The 16,524-nt window shown below is 48.0% G+C and overlaps 1 protein-coding gene across 5 annotated transcripts in view; it reads left to right on the top strand.

The window, feature by feature from the left end:
- The first annotated feature begins 5,534 nt into the window (after nucleotides 1–5,534).
- TRAF1 (TNF receptor associated factor 1) overlaps nucleotides 5,535–16,524 on the top strand; it is a 29,626-nt gene continuing 18,636 nt past the window's right edge. The window contains exons 1-4 of one of the 5 annotated variants that reach the window (XM_030919954.1): nucleotides 5,535–5,550; nucleotides 12,673–12,811; nucleotides 13,059–13,421; nucleotides 15,557–15,644. In XM_030919954.1, the coding sequence (XP_030775814.1) occupies nucleotides 13,282–13,421; nucleotides 15,557–15,644 (228 nt within the window). In that variant the 5' untranslated portion in view covers nucleotides 5,535–5,550; nucleotides 12,673–12,811; nucleotides 13,059–13,281. Of the gene's footprint in view, nucleotides 5,551–9,695; nucleotides 9,819–10,230; nucleotides 10,903–12,672; nucleotides 12,812–13,058; nucleotides 13,422–15,556; nucleotides 15,645–16,524 lie in introns of those variants that run through there. The other 4 variants (XM_010372022.2, XM_030919953.1, XM_030919952.1 and 1 more) reach the window with 4 other exon arrangements.

Raw genomic sequence — 16,524 nt, 5'->3', positions numbered from 1 at the left:
TTCAGTCACCAAATAACTCTATTCATAAATTAGATGTTCAGTCCCATACAAAAGCAAAATTCCCAACTTGATTTAAAATAAAATCTTCCCTCCCAACCAAGGCTTGCTGCAGGTGGGACCCCTATAGCTGGGAGTAGTGTCACAGGCAGCTGCTTCTTTCCCTGGACTTTCCTTCTCAGCTTACTAGGGCTGCTTAGTGTGGCTGCTTCTTTCTTTAAGATTGTAATAAATTTAAAATGCATAACATAAAATTTACCATCTTAACTACTCCCGAGTGTACAGTTCAGTAGTATTGAGTATATTCACATTGCTGTGCAAGCTGTGACTTCTGACCTCTCCAGCACTAGAGGGATTGGTAGGGAGGAAAGGCAGAAGAAACAGGAGCAGAAGAGCTTACTTGATCAGTACTACCATAAGATGGCTTTCAAAGGCTTTAAAGTGGACTCTTTCATGGGCATGTCCATGGGCTTTTTAGACACTCCCCCAATCTCTCTCTCTTTTTTTTTTTTTTTTTTTTTTTTTTTTTTTTTGAGATGGAGTCTTGCTCTGTCACCTAGACTGAAGTGCAATGGCATGATCTCAGCTCACTGCAACCTTCACCTCCTGGGTTTAAGTGATTCTCATGCCTCAGCCTCCCGAGTAGCTGGGATTACAGACGTGCGCCACTATGCTGGAATAATTTTTGTATTTTTAGTAGAGACAGGGTTTCACCATGTTGGACAGGCTGGTCTTGAACTCCTGACCTCTGGTGATCCACCCATCTTGGCTTCCCAAAGTGCTGGGATTACAGGCGTGAGCCACCATGCCTGGCCACTCCCCCAATCTCTGAAGACTTTTCGCCATTCCATGTTCATTGCATCACACTGTATCCCATCATTCATTCCTTCTGCCACCCTAGGAATCCAGCAATACCTTCAGTTTGTCACCCTTTGCTATTGGACAAACTTAAGAGGCCTTTCACATCAGCTTTCTTGTGCGTGGCCTGCTTCTAGTCCATGGAACAGCGTTCTTTGCCCACAGCAACTTTAGGAATTGAGGCTGATCTGAGCAGAGCCACCTCTCCTTTGTCTTGTTTGTCTAAAATGGTGCTGATATCTCGTTGTTAAGATTTCTTGGGTGACTGGTATATGCTATCATGAGACAAAGCTCACCATGTTTCCCCTTCTCAAACTACCATTGACGTGACTATGTGCGTGCATACACACACACACAAACACACATACACACACACACTCATACCCATATAAGAGAATCAAAGATGAATCCAACACTGTTTCTTAGGGATTCAGTCTATTAGGGGAAATACAGCATGTGCCCATAAGACAAGTACAAGGCAGGATCATTTCCGCTGCCTGCAGTGGAGAAGGCTCCATGGAGAAGATGGCCTCTGAGCCGGGTCTGGAAGAATGACTAAGGCTTGGATCCACCGAAACGAAGTGATTTCTGAAAGGAGAAGTAATGTGAGCAAACACCCAGCAGTGGGACTCCAGGGAGGCGCAGACAGAGGCCCTTAAGCAGTTCGCTTAAATGAGGCAAGTGGAAGATAAGGCCAAGCCAGACCAAAAGTGAACAAGATAAAGGCTTTGGATTTTTTCCTGCAGGAACTGAGACGTTTTGAAAGTTTCTGGATGGCGCTACAGGATGGAGGATGGATTAGGGAGGGTAGTGACTAACTCTTGGTGAAACGTAGTGTCCCATTAAGAAGAAAAACAAAACAAAAACCTTTCAGGACCTGCTTTCTTTCCCAGAAAAAAAACCCTGCCCTTTGGAGCCTCTCATGTGTTTGGTTGATAAAGGCATTTGATCCTGTTTTTTACTCTTAGTTAAGAGGACTTGGCATAGCTGCCAGTCCCAGGAGCCTATTCCCAGCTCTGAGTCCTGGTGGAGCTGCTTGACCCATTTCCCTGTGTCCCCCAAAGACTGTGTCCCCCAAAGATTGCTCTCTGGAAGTGTACAAGGAGAAAGACTTGCCTTTCTGGGCAGCAGGGCCAAGGAACCCTGGCCTCTGATGAGTCCAGCCATAAAGGCTCCACCCTGGGCCCCACTGAACTCAGACCTGCAGCCAAATGGAAAAAATCCAGGAGGCTACAAAGCCAAGAAAAAGATTTGGATTCAAATCCTAGCTCTTCCCCTTCCCTTTCTGACCTTGAGAGACCTCACTGAGCCTCTATGTTGTAATCTGTAAAATGGAAACAAAATCACCTACCCTACAGGGTTACTTGCCAAGATGAAATGATAGAGATGTGTAAGCATACCTTCCACATAGCAGCCATTCAATACATAGTCCTCGCACCTCTTCCCCCAAAGTCTCTCTGTGTCTCCGTTTCCTCACTTATTAAATGTGATGGAGACCCAAGGATAAAGCTGAATGAGGTGATTTCCCACACCTCTGTCATCTGCCCCACACAGAGGCCCTTGGGAGAGCAGAGGGCCTTCATCTGAGCTCTGGAAGCTATTTATTCTTTTATTTTCAAAATTGTAAAAAAAAATCACAAAAGACCCCTTACTAGTAATAACACTGGCACACACTTGGAATGGTCCAGTATCCTCTAACCCCTCCCCACTACCACCGTCTGACTTAGGTTCCCATCTGTAAAGCAGCCTGGGGCAGGTCCCATCTGCAACTGCCCACAAGGTTGGGAGGACAGTGTCCGGCAGAGGGCGCTCTGAGTGTAACCTCTTAGCCAAGGCCCCGGGGGAAGGCAACAGGCCAAGGAAAATTCTAGTGGAAAAAATGAAGAAAGGATTCCAGGTTTATGAGTCCCAGACTTTGAAAAACAAAACTGCTGAGTTGTCTCCTGAGTTAGGAAAAAGAACTCCACAGCCTCCTCAAGATTTCCAGGGAACTATTTCTGAAGGCTTTGGGCAAGGCTGGCAGGGGGCTGGCAGGGGAAACTTGGGCTGCCCCAGCTTAGGGTCCAATGCCCTGGGGGTGGGAGATGGAGGTGGGCGGTGTGCATGTGGGAACGTCGGTGTGCACGTGTTCTTCAGCATGGTGGGGCTGTGTGGGTTTACATGTGCCCTGTCTGTACACGTTTGTATGAGCCTGTGAGTACAGTCCCACCAGTACATATTACGCACCTTCTGTGCTCTGCTGGGCATAGTGCCAGGTGATGGGATGCACCAGCAAATGAAATAGAGTCTCTAAATTCATAAAGTTTAGTTTAGAGAAGGATGCAAAGTAACAGGCAATTTTAATTCAGAGTGCAGGCATCTGGGTGGTGGTTTGTGCGGCAGTTCAGAACACTGGCTTTGTGGTCAGGCAGCCTAGATTTTGACATGATCTTAGAGATCTTTCTGACATTCAATCTCCTTAGCTGGAAAGTGCAAATATTAAAAACACATCCCAGGAGATACTCTGTGTGTGTCAATGTCCAATGAAGGTCTCTATTATGTGTGTGCAGGGTCCACATCTGGATGAACAATGTGAACAGCCCGGGTGAGTTACATGTGGGCACGTTCACACATCTGCTTTCGTTGTGTTTATGCAGTGCCAAGCTCTACCAGAGGTCACAAATAGTGGCCCACAGACACAGTTCGTAGGGATGCTCATTTGGTTTGGGTTTATTTTTTGGCTTATAGGGTATTCTAAAAATCAAGACTTTCACATAAAAATCCAGATTTCCAACTTCTCTTGAAATCTTGGATAAGCCAGCCATCCTGCGAGCATGTGCGTGTGAGTGTCTGCCTGCCACAGTCTCTGCTTCCTGATAGATATGTCCTTCCCAGGGGCACCCTCCCTCTTGGCCAGTGTCCAGGGCTGTCCTTGGAGGGGTTCCAAGACTGCTCAGGAGAGCTGGTGTGTAGACTTGTTCCCTGTGAAAGGAGAAGCAGGACTGAGCAAGAGCTGCTGCCAGGGCCTCAGGGCTCCCCAAGCAGTTCCAGTTTCAGCAATCACAGGGGCCAGAGAGAGCCATGGGCCCTACCCACAGCTCTCTGGCTGTGCAGCTGCACACTGGTTACAGAAGATAGTAACCAAGGATGGCAGTTAGACAGAATGGCCTTTCTTATCTATTCGATTTTGCATTTAAAAATGTTACAAATACAGATCTGAAATGATTAAGACAATGATCTCCAGAAAGTGTTGCTAGATATATATGCTAGAAGTCTTTTTAAAATTTACAAAAAGGGCCAGGAACAGTGGCTCATGCGTATAATCCCAGCACATTGGGAGGCCGAAGCGGGAGGATCACTAAAGCCCAGGAGTTTGAGACCAGCCTGGGTAACAAAGTGAGACCCTGTTTCTAAAAAAAAAAAAAAAAAATTTTTTTTAATTAACCAGGCATGGTGGTGCAGGCATGGTGGCACTGGCCTGTAGTCCCCGTTGCTTGGGAGGGTGTAGTGGGTGGATCATTTGAGCCCAGGAGGTGGAGGCTGCAGTGAGCCATGATCACAACACTGCACTCCAGCCTGGACAACTGAGTGAGACTCTATCTCAAAAAAAAAAAAAAAAAAAATTGTGAAAAGGCTAATGGTAGAAGCTAAACACATATTTGTTAAATACATCTGGGTAACCCACAGGTGTGAAAGGTAGGGTTAATATTTCCTAGTATCCCTGAATCCTCTTATGACAGTAAAGAAGTCCCTCTTAATATATCATTACTGGGCCCCCACTGTGTATAAGATGCAGGCTAGGCATAAAGGAGCCTACAGAGATGTCTGTGCCCTGCTTCTTGGCCCTCAGGAAACTCAGTCTGTGGAGACATATCCAGGGAGAAACAAATGCAGGAATAAAAGAACAGAGTTATTACTAAGATGTCTTAAGATAATAGGGCACCAGAACACAGGGGAAGAGACTTCTGGACCTTGGACTGACTGTGCAAGTTTTTCTCTGTCTGGGCCCCCATTTCCCCTTTTGTAAGACTGGGAGGTCAGAAGAGATGAGCAAACATCAACTCCACTTTCACAACCCTCCTGGCCCCCAGCCTGTGCATTATTTGAGAGAGTGAGGGCTGTACCCTGGTTCTTAACCTCTTGCTCCTGCTACATATTCTTGCTCCCAAGCCTTGGCTTGTGCTGGGAATTCGCCTGGCTTGAGCTCTGAAAAAAATCCATCAGAGGAGGTTTTTCACATAGCTTCCCTTAAAAGAAAACACACAAAATGTTTGGAGTCCAAAAAGACCATGCCTCTACTGGAAGCTTCCAACATCCGTTATAGGGGTTCCTGGTACCACCCCAAGTACAGGTGGGAGAATGTGCCCCTTCCCCAGCACCAGGGCTTGAATGATTAAAGTTTAAAGAATTAAACCGTTCATGCTGAAGGATTCCTCTGAAGTCATTCTCCCACTTTGCAGGTAAGAAAAATAACGTTCAAGGATGGGAGGAACTTTCCCCCACAGTCCTCCAACATCAGAGCAGATCTGATTTCTGAGTAACAGCTTTCCCTACTCCTTGATTTTTCTCTCTCAGGCTGAGTCCTCAAGATAGAGTGAGATGGGAACCTCCACACTGTACCCTTCCTCAGCCAGATGTTAACAGCTGTAGAGTTCGGACACCGTGTTATTCTTGTTCTGTACTAGCCAGTGGCCAGGGAGCCCAAGCCTCACAAAGGTGAGTATGAAGAAAGAGTAATAATTCCATAGCCCAGAAAAAGGCCTTGGGGCAGAATGTCCACCTTTGGGAGTGTCTTTGTTTCCAGAGTCCATGAAAGAAGAAATTGTCACACAGCAAAACCAGTCTCTTAGAACAGGACACATAGGTAGCCAGAGATGGCAAAGAAATGCAGTAGGCTGGCTGGTATCAATGTCTTCCTCATGATTGGCATCTTAGAGCATATCCCTATCAAAGGGTCCATCTGCCAAGGTCTTCCCCTGAACCACGTCACCTGACCATGAGTATCATTGGCACTTCCAGCAGAAACTGAAATCCCCATTGCGCCTTCAAAGTGCGTAACCAATTAGTAAAACCCCAGGGTCTGCTTGGTGCCTACAATTCAAATAACTTCAGAGGTTCTTTGTTTCTTTTCTTAAAATCTGGAAATCTCTTGGGATAGAGAAAATCACTGGACGTAGAAACTCCCTTCAACAAACAACCCCAGATTTCTTTCCAAATTTTTGCCAGAATGCTATTTCTAACTTCACAACACACAGGAAAAGGCCAGGTTGAAGATACTTAATCAATGTTTTCTGATGGTGGGGAAATAATCATTAACTATTATTACCATAAGTAAAAATTTGTATTAATAGTGTCTTGCATATTAGTCATTTATTGAATAAATATTTATTGATGTCTCCTATGTACCTAGCATCCTGCTATGCCAGGGGGAACAACAACGAAATCAGATACAGCTTTACTTTCATGGTTTTAATTCATCTAATTTCATATATTCCTAATACACATTTTCATATATTCCTTCAATTTCATGTATTCATAATTCTGTGGTAGAAAGAAAAAAACCTGTAAACAGGCACATTTTAAAAATTGCTAGTTATTATAAATGTAATAAGAACCAAGATGAAGATTAACAGAAGGAAATTTGGGACATTTTTAATCATCAGACCATAGCAAAAAGTACACGTCTTATGCTATCATTTTTATAAGATCATGTTTTATTTCTTTGTTTTGTTGTTGATACCAGTTCTATGTAATGTACCAAAGGGAGATACTGAATTTGGATTGAAGAACCCAGTACCATTTGGTCTTCTAATCTGATAGGTTGCTGACAGCTTGTAATCATCTGTTTAATTAAATTTCCTGGTTCAGGAATCAGAAGTTATCAGAGCAGATTAAGATGATGCTAACAGGAAAGCTGTTCACTAATTGTTTTTACTGAACACAAGACGTATGACAGAGACAAGGCATGCTGCTGGCAATGAGAAGAAGGCACCAAAGCGCTCACTGGGGTTGAGGGAGTGATAACCATTCTGGGCTCCACATTTTAAGGGCTGTTGACAAACAGGAGCCTGCCCAAATGGCTGCCTTTAGCCAGCTGGATTCACTGATGTGTTCCATTCATTCGGCTTAGAATGGATTATAAATCTCTACTCTGGGAAACAGTGCAGGCCAGGACATGGTTGGATGCTTAGAGGCAAAGTCTAGGGTGCACATCACTTGTGTTCCATCATCTCATCATCTCCAATGCAGAATGGCGTGCAAATCTGTGATTATCTAGAATCCCCCTGGCTGCAGGAGCCACAAGCTCAGAAGGCTACTAGGTTAGGCAGGCAACTTCAATGTCAAGGGTCGGTTTGCTAAGGGATTGGGGCGAAACTAGAGACTGAAAGCCTTTCCGTGCCTCCTAGAACAAGCCAAACATATTAATACGTGCACAAGAAGGTAGAGGGTGGAGGCTCAAACACTGCCCACTTCCCTGTGTTCATGTTCTTGTTCCTCAGTTATGGCTCCATGGTCAGACCACCAGATATGAGGCCTTGGCCAGATGAACTATTTCTCTTTTCAAAGTTATTTTTAGAAAAAAAAAATTCAACTGGGTAGACATGAGTGGCCTCCAAAAGATTTTATTTCCTTTCTGAGTCAGGTTCAGCCTCACTGGGCTCGGCTTTCAATTTCTGTTGCCTTGCTGCTCCCTGGGCATTCAGAGGTCCTCCGGTGATGCCCCTCCGTTTCAAGAGCCCCCCAAATGAAGCCGAATGACTACAGATAAGTTTTTGGTACTTTCCAAAATTAAACTATTTCCCTTGGTAAATTTCCAGCAAATGAGCTCATTAATCTGAAAACAGGATGTGGCACATGAAGAGAGTGAGGTCAGACTGCCTGCTCTTTTCACTTACACTGGCTTAGGGCAGAGAGGAAGGGGTGGGTGGGACAGAGGAGAATGGCTTTTATAGGCCCCAAATCCTTGAGAAATTTTTCTTCAAAAGGCCCTTGTGCAGTGTGCCCACCTTTGGAAGAGTCTTTGTTTCCAGAGTCCATGAAAGAAAGAATTGCCACACAGAAAAATTGGTCTCTTAGAACAGGACACATGGGTAGCTACAGATGACAAAGAGAGGCAGTGAGCTGGCTAGTATCAATGTCTTCCTCATCATTGGCATCTTAGAGCATGTCCCTGTCAAAGGATCCATCTGCCAAGCTCTTCCCCTGAACGACGTCCCCTGACTATGAGTGTCACTGGCACTTCCATCAGAAATTGAAATCCCCACTGCGCCTTCAAAGTGACCAGTCCCATAAACAACTAGAAAAACCCCAGGGATTGCTTGGTGCCTAGAATTCAAATAACTTCAGAGGTGCTTTGTTTTTTTGCTTAAAATCTGGAAATCTGTTGAGTTAGGGAAAAATCACTAGACTTAGAAACTCCCTTCAACAAATAACTCCAGATTTCTTCCCAAATTTTTGCTAGAATTGTTATTTCTAACTTCACAACACCCAGGAAAAGGCAAGGTCAAAGATAAATAAATGTTTTCTGATGATGGGAAAACCATCAGACTAATTGACTCAGAGTCCATCAATTTTTTCTTTTTTTCTTTTTTTTTTTTTTTTTTTTGAGATGGAGTCTCCCTCCCTCGCCCAGGCTGGAGTGCAGTGGCATGATCTCGGCTCACTGCAAGCTCCGCCTCCCGGGTTCACGCCATTCTCCTGCCTCAGCTTCCCGAGTAGCTGGGACTACAGGTGCCTGCCACCATACCCGGCTAATTTTTTGTATTTTTAGTAGAGACGGGTTTCACCGTGTTAGCCAGGCTGGTCTCGAACTCCTGACCTCGTGATCCGCCCACCTCGGCCTCCCAAAGTGCTGGGATTACAGGCGTGAGCCACCGCGCCCAGCCCATCAATTTTTAATTCAGACACTTAATTCTTTGAATCCTTTTCCCCCAGAATTGAAAGGCCCCACAGAGGCCACATCTGGTCAACTTCCCATAGATTGCAGACATTCTCTCTTAGAGGCCCCTGAGATCCTCTGCTTGTCCACAAGCAGCATCTCCCAGGTGGACCCCTGAGGTCCCCCTTTGACTAGGGTACCCTGTGTCCCACAGCTTCCGCCTGTCTAGTGGAAGTTGGAGGACAGCAGCTCTGCCTCCAATAAGTGAGAGACTTACAGGCATGCCAGGTTAAAAAATAAACACGTAAAAGATCGTTCCCTGCTCTTACAATCTAGTTGAGTCGGGCCATAAAAAGGGACCCTAGGCCAGGTGCGGTGGCTCACGCCTGTAATCCCAGCACTTTGAGAGGTGGAGGTGGGTGGATCACCTGAAGTCAGGAGTTCGAGACCAGCCTAGCCAACATGGTGAGACCTTCGTCTGTACTAAAAATACAAAAATTAGCTGGGCGTGGTGGCGGGCACCTGTAATCCCAGCTACTCAAGAGGCTGAGACAGGAGAATCGCTTGAACCCGGGAAGCAGAGGTTGCAGTGAGCCGAGATTGGACCATTGCACTCCAGCCTCGGTGACAAGAGTGAAACTTCATCTCAAAAAAAAAAAAAAAAAAAAAAGGACCCTAACACATAAAGAGATTTTTGAGGTGTTAAACCCAAACCAACAAGGTGGGGAGTCTCATCCCTCCCTCCACCATCAGTCCTACAATGTTAAGACATCTGACAGAGAAGGAGCCTTTGTCAAATTGGTAGTTCGCAAAAATAAAGGTTGTGTAGCTTTTAATCTAAAATTCTACCCCAACACTAACTTCCGTAACTATTTTGATTAATATATTCTTAAGGATTTAGCACTGTGTGTGTGTGTGTGTGTGTGTGTTTAGACGAAAACAGAAACGGTTCCTTAAAATACTCAGTTTGTGAAAGCACAGAGCCTGGAACCACTTAGTACTATCACTTTGATCAAGTACTATCAAGTACTATCACTTGATTGCTCCAACCCAATAAGCGAGAGCCTGGCACTGTGCTAGGATCTTCTGGAGAAATCCAAGAAGGGTAAGACTTGGGTTTTACTGCTCTTCACCTCACTACTCGGATCTCAGGCAGGCAGGGGACCAGGGTGGGGGCTCCAATTCCCGGTTCGTGTTTGTTTTTTCAGGGGGCATTTTACTGAGCACTAAATACGCGCAGTTGCTGCAGTAGGTGCCAGGAGCCCCGCACGCGGAGGAGCGGCGTGCACGCGTGTCAGTTAACTGGGCGCACAGTGCTCGTGGCGCCGCAGACCCAGCCCTCGGACTCAGTTTCCCCGCATGGGGATCGCTCGCCACGCCCGCGGCGGCCCGCGGAGCAGCAGTCCCCCGCCCCGGCCCTGCCTTGCAGGTTTCCGCCCGCGCGGCTGCGTCCTCCACACTCCACCGGAAGCTCCCGGCCCGGCCGCCGGTAGGCGGTGGCGGAGGCGGCGACGAGATTGGCTGCCCTGCACCCTTGCCCCAGGACAGCAGGGCGGCTCCACGGCCCCCTTCCTTGTCCCGGACGTCCCGCTCCAGCTCCCCCTAGCTGAAGCGGGGACTCCCCTGGCGCAGCTGTGGACGTGGAACCTCGGCTGCAGAGCCGGCCCCTGGACTCACTGCCCCCAGCCCAGCCGCAGGCGCCCCAGCCCCCCGGCGGCTCATTCCTCCTTCCGCGGGCACCGGCGCTGCCTGGTTCCTAGCGCTGCGCTCGCAACTGGATATGTTGAGGTGGCGACGCAACACTTCCCCGCCCTGGGAGGGATCACGGACTGGGCTGGGGGCTCAAACAGGCAACCCAGCCTGCAGAGCCGGGCGGCGGGGGCTGTGCTGGCGCCGGCAGGCGCGAGAAATCACAGAGCGGGGCGCCCAGCCTCATCGTGGGGCCCACGAAGACTTCCCATGGGAGTGGGGTCTAGTGCAGGGGCGCCCCGAAGGACGAGTGGGAGATGGGGACACGCGGCACAGAGAGACTCCTCGTGGATGGAGCCGATGGAGGCCCAGTGTGGAAGAGAAAGGGGTCAAGGAGACGAATAAGGAGCCACCAGAGACGCAGAGGGAATTCCCCCCAGAGGATGCGGGAAGCCGGGGAAAGGAAGGGAATCCGGAAGGAAGGGCTGAGAGCCGATCAGGTGCTGGCAGAAGGGCTGGTTGGATAGAGACTGGGAAGGGCCCAGGGCATTTGACGTCCTCGACATTCATATACACTTGGAGAGATGATTCCCTGGAGATCCAAGTGCCTGTGTAGACAATCTTTTCTAGGGGTTCTACCATTAAGTGAGGAGACGGTAGATGTAGAAATTGGAGACGAGAATAGAGTGTTGTAAAAGCATGCGTGGTTAGAGAACTGGCTCTGGGTTCAGGAGTCCCCACTCACTAGCTGTGAGACCTTGAGCAAGTCACTTAGCCTCTCTGTGCCTCGGTTTTCTCATCTCTAAAATGGGGATGATGATGGCAATACCTGCTTCATAGAGTGACAATTAGATGAGATGATGTCTGTAAAATTACATAACACAGCACCCAAAAGTAGTACTAATTCTTTTTCCCTTTTCTTATTAGAGCAGCTTGGGCACATTTTGATGCCCGTGGGAATGAACAGGTAGGGAGGGTGATATTGAAGCCGGAGGGGAGAGAAGGGACCCACAGATGGGGAGAGAAGTCTTTGGTGTCTGTTTTATCCCAAACCCCAGGGGAAGGAGGGAACAGGTAGGGCTGTTGGAAAGTTTGCACCTATGGGGTACACAGTTAAAGGGAGTGTCTTCTCATGGTCTTGATGCAGGCCTGGAGGTCGTTTGCTATGGGGGTGAAGGTCCTGATGTACACTGTGGCTATAAGATGCCGTGCCCTCTTTGCCACCAGCCTGTGGCAGCCCCGGTGTTACACCAGGGCAGGTGGGCAGTTTAATGTATCTCAGGTACGATGACCTGCAGTGCCCACCTGTGAGGCTCCAGTAGATAGATGTGAAAACACAGTGTAAGCATAATGTACCACTTTCATCCTTTTCTCTGAGGAGCTGGAAGACCTGTAGTCACCATCTGAGCCAAATGTCAAAGTCTTTCAAGTACTTCACGTGGGCTACACACCACACTTTGATCCACGATCTCATTTAGTCATCACAACAGTTGGGTGAAATAGGTATTATTGTCCCATTTTACAGATGCAGAATCTGAGTTTCAGAGAAGTTAAGGACTTTGTCCCAGGGCCCGCAGTTAGTAAGCAGTGGACCCAGGATTTCAACTCAGCTCTGTCTGACCTCAAAACCCATGATCTGAAACCAATGTGAAAGTTTGCAAAACCTCTGTAGCAGCCGAACTCGATGGAAAGATGTGTAGGGATCGTCTTCTCCATTTAATAGATGAGACAAGAGCTGGGTACTCTGATCTTCATCAGCGATCACACGCACAGAGCTTGGGGCCCCACAGCCCTGGAGTGAATCCTGCTCCACCACCAGAGGCCGTGTGCCTTTGGACCAGGCATCTTGCTTCTCTGACCCTATATACAGCTGCAGAAGAATTCCTTGCAGGTTGCTGTAAGGATTTGGAGGGAAACTGTTGCCCAGCACACAGTACACATGCCAGGAGCCATCGTTTCTACGGTGCACTTTTCCTGCAAACGTGGATCTATGTCCCACTTGGCTGCTGAGACCAGCTACCATGATCTTGTAGTTGTTTAGTGCTTTGTTCTCCTTGAGGCAGCAAAGTGGTGGCACCTGACCGGAGCATGTAGCCACCTATGACTTCCTGAGTGGGGTGGTGCAGGGAGGGCCCTGAGGAGTCTGTGGTCCTAAGGCCTTGGATTTCATCAGGGCTTTCCTGTTCCTTCTGGTTGCCTCAGTCCCAGGCAAGATAGGGTCCCAGAATCTTACAGCCTAGAGGCCACCTGTTGCGACTTCTTTTTTACAGATGGGGTCATCAGAACCCACTGTGAGGAAGTGGCTTCTCTTTGAGATCATCCAGACACTCCACACAGAGCAGAGCAAAAGTGCCTAGAACTTGAAATTTTGGACTTGCCTTCAACACCCTGGGGATTTCCACCAGGAAGGTGAGCACCCCCACTGAGAGTTCCAGGCTGCTCAGAGGTGCCAGAGAACACAGACCAGGGGCCAGCTATGGCCTTCTCCTCCGATGTGCCCAGGGAGGTGGGGGAAGCCAGCGGCAGCCTGCGATTCTCAGCCAGGGGAACTCTCACTGTGCTTTCTGACAGTCTGTGACACGGGTCATTTTCTCTGACTTGCTCTCTTGCTTTTTCTCACTCTAAAAAAAAAAAAAATGACTGGACACTCCTAAAGCCTTCAGTCACCATCCAGGGGATTTTTATCACCACAAAGGGTAATTCCTGCTCCATCCCTGCTGTGACTCAGCTGTGACGTTGAACCACACAAGCCAGAGAGAAGATAAAGTCATCAGAGCTCCTACTCACCAGAGAGTGAGGCCCAGGCCAGGACTCCACAGGGCTGGTCCCCTGTCCTGAAGGAACTTAGACAGGACTTCTGGCCAGCCTGGGACCCTGAGATGGCATCCAGCTCAGGCAGCAGCCCACGCCCGGCCCCTGATGAGAATGAGTTCCCCTTTGGGTGCCCTCCCACCGTCTGCCAGGACCCAAAGGAGCCTAGGGCTCTCTGCTGTACAGGCTGTCTCTCTGAGAACCTGAGGTGAGGTGATGGAGGAGTGGAGGGTGGGCAGAAAGTGGGTGCCAGGGAGGTACCCCGATGGGAGGTGAGGGGCAGAGGAGCCTGTGACTTCGAGCAGGTGACTTTTCCTGTCTGGGCCTCAGTTTCCACACCCTTTTCTCACACTCCCTGACACTGCCCCTCTGGCTATGGTGGAAGGAGAGGAAGCCACAGAAAGGTGTCAGCTCCCACAGGGGAAAGCCATCACACCGAGGAGAGCCTCGAGGCTGTGAGGCCAGTCTCACTGTGTGGCCTGGGGCACTGCTAATGTCCCTAAGCCACAGCTTGCTTGTCTGCAAAGCTATTTTCTGCGTAGCAGAATTATTAATGAAGCCCAATGCATAATAATCACAAAAGTTCTTATAGTAACAAATATAAACCCCTTGGTGAATGACAAACTGTTAGACGAATATCTCTCCTTCCACAGCATTGCTCATCACCTCAGACTGTTTGCTGGGAACCCTTTTGGAGGGGACAAAGAGATCGATATATATTTATGTATTTAATGATATTTAAAGTATTAACCCAGAAAGGCATGACATCAGTACTATCATCAACCTTCCTCTTTAAGCAATTATGTGCCTACTGTGTGCCAAATGCTCTGCCCTCAGGTCCTCAGCACAGCTTAGGGGGTGGATACTATTATGATCCTATTTTACAAATGAGGACATTGAGACCTAATAGATTAGGTCAGCTTTGGTCAGTTTCCTGGCAAACATGCCCTTAAACTGCCTCATGTGATGACCTTTTGTTTGAGGTTTTACAGCTTAAGAAGGTGGGAAAGCTGAATCAGGCAAGTGAGAAGTTCAAACATGATGACAAAGGAGGAGGCTGTGAGAATAGCGAGGAGAGGCTGTGACTGTGGAAAGGCCAACCAGAGGGTGGAGGAGCAGAGGTTGTCTGGTTTTACCATCAAGCTGATTGTCAGGGTTCAGCTCAGGCTCTGGTGGTGGATCTCCTGGTTTCTCCTCTCCCTCCTTCCAAAACCTGGCAGAGGAGGGAGCTGATTGGAATTTGGAGGGCCGAGGCCTGAGGCCTAAGTCCTGAAGAACTTCTACTCAGCTGTGCTCCTGACTCACTCTACCTTGACTAATCCACATGCCCTCTGGGGCCTCATTCCCTCTTTTGTAAAATGGACTATCTCAGTAACAGGTCAGAGACACCAGGAGCTTTGTGAAAACGCAGGTGCTGGCCAGGTACAGTGGCTCATGCCTGTAATCCCAGCACTTTGGCAGGCCGAGGCAGGAGGATCATTTGAGGTCAGGAGTTTGAGACCAGCCTGGCCAACAAGGTGAAACCTCGTCTCTACTAAAAATACAAAAATTAGCTGGGCGTGGTGGTGCACACCTGTAATCCCATTAATCCCAGCTACTCAGGAGGCTAAGGCATGAGAATCACTTGAACCTGGGAGGCAGAGGTTGCAGTGAGCCGAGATCACGCCACTGCACTCCAGCCTGGGCGACAGAGTAAGACCTGTCTCCAAAAAAGAAAAACCCCAAAAAAACAAAACAAAACAAAAATCCACAGGTACCCAGGTGTTACCCATTAGAATCTGACATCCACTCCTGATTAAGAACCTCCAGGCCAGATGTTCTCTGAGGCCCTTTCTTGTTCTAATAGGCCATGATCCTCTGTAATTACTAAACATATGAGACCAAAACCAAATGGAGGACCAAATGAGAAGAGCAAGTATAGTCACATGTCAGCAATCTCTTGCCTAAACCCCTGAGATCAGATGTGTTTTGTAATTCAGAATTTTTTTGGGAAAGGGCATTATGTAATTCTGGCAGGGAATGGGGCAGTGCCCTGTAATCAAGCACATTAATGTTTCTGCAATGAAATATGTATATATTCACACTAAGTGGGGTAAGTAAGGGCTGTAATAGCTTCTGGTCAGTGCAGTCAGGGCAGGTTTGGCAACCCAGGAAGCTCACTGCAAATTACTAAAAAAACGTGGGATGCTTGGCACTTTTGCAATTTAGGAACTGTGGCTCTGGGATTGTGGACATACACGATCCCCAACCTGCTGACACTTGAGGCTTCTGGAGCTGTCAGGAGAGTGGATGGTGCAGGGAACTGTAGTGCCTCTCTCCAAGGCTTTGTCCATGTTTCCCCAGGAACGGCGAGGATCAGATCTGCCCCAAATGCAGAGGGGAAGACCTCCAGTCTGTAAGCCCAGGAAGCCGTCTTCGAACTCTGGAGAGGGTACGTTGGTACATCACGGAAAAGCATTTGTCGGTTGTCTTGATTTTTCCAGGTTGAGGCCAAGTAGACAGCTGTGCACTCTGCCCCTGGCAGGCACCTCCCAACTAGTCCCGAGTCCAGATTGAATTCACTTTATAAAGAGTAAGGAGACTGATGTTCACAGTGGTGAAGTGTCTTGCCTGAAGCCACCTGGCAATAGACTTAGGGTGAGAACAGTCCAGACCGGGGGTCCACAAACTACGGTTCATGGGCCACATCTGGCCCACCTCCTGAGCAACGAGCCAAGAGTGGTTTTTATATTTTCAAATGGTTGAAAAGATCAGAAGAATGATAGGCCATGTGTAATGACCTGTAATTCTTGAGGCTGTGAGGCCAGTCTCTCACTGTGTGGCCCGGTGCACTGCTGATGTTCTCCAGCCACAGCTTGCTTGTCTGTGAAGATGTTTTCTGCGTCACAGAATTGTTATGAGGCCCAATCAATAATAATCAAAAAAGTTCTTATAATGACAAATATAAACCCTTTGGTAAATGACAAATGTGCCTGTAATGCTGAAGTGTTAGAATTCGAATTACATAGAATTACATGCCTGTAATTCTAATACTTTGGGAGTCCAAGGTGGGCAAAGAGCTTGAGCCCAGGAGTTTGATACTAGCTTGGGCAACATGGTGAAACCCCATCTTTACAAAAAATATAAAAATTAGCCTGGCATGGTGGCGCGTGCTGGTAGTCCCAGTTAGTCTGGAGGCTGAGGTAGGAGAATCACCTGAGCCCAGGGAAGTCAAGGCTGCAGTGAACCATGATTGTGCCATTACACTCCAGCCTGGGTAGCAGAATGAGACTCTGTCTCAAAAAAAAACAAAAAAAGATATTTTGAGACAC

This window comes from Rhinopithecus roxellana, chromosome 16, assembly GCF_007565055.1.
Source record: "Rhinopithecus roxellana isolate Shanxi Qingling chromosome 16, ASM756505v1, whole genome shotgun sequence".
NCBI lineage: Eukaryota > Metazoa > Chordata > Mammalia > Primates > Cercopithecidae > Rhinopithecus > Rhinopithecus roxellana.
Note: the sequence above shows the minus strand (reverse complement) of the source record. Positions and strands in the feature narration are given on the sequence as shown.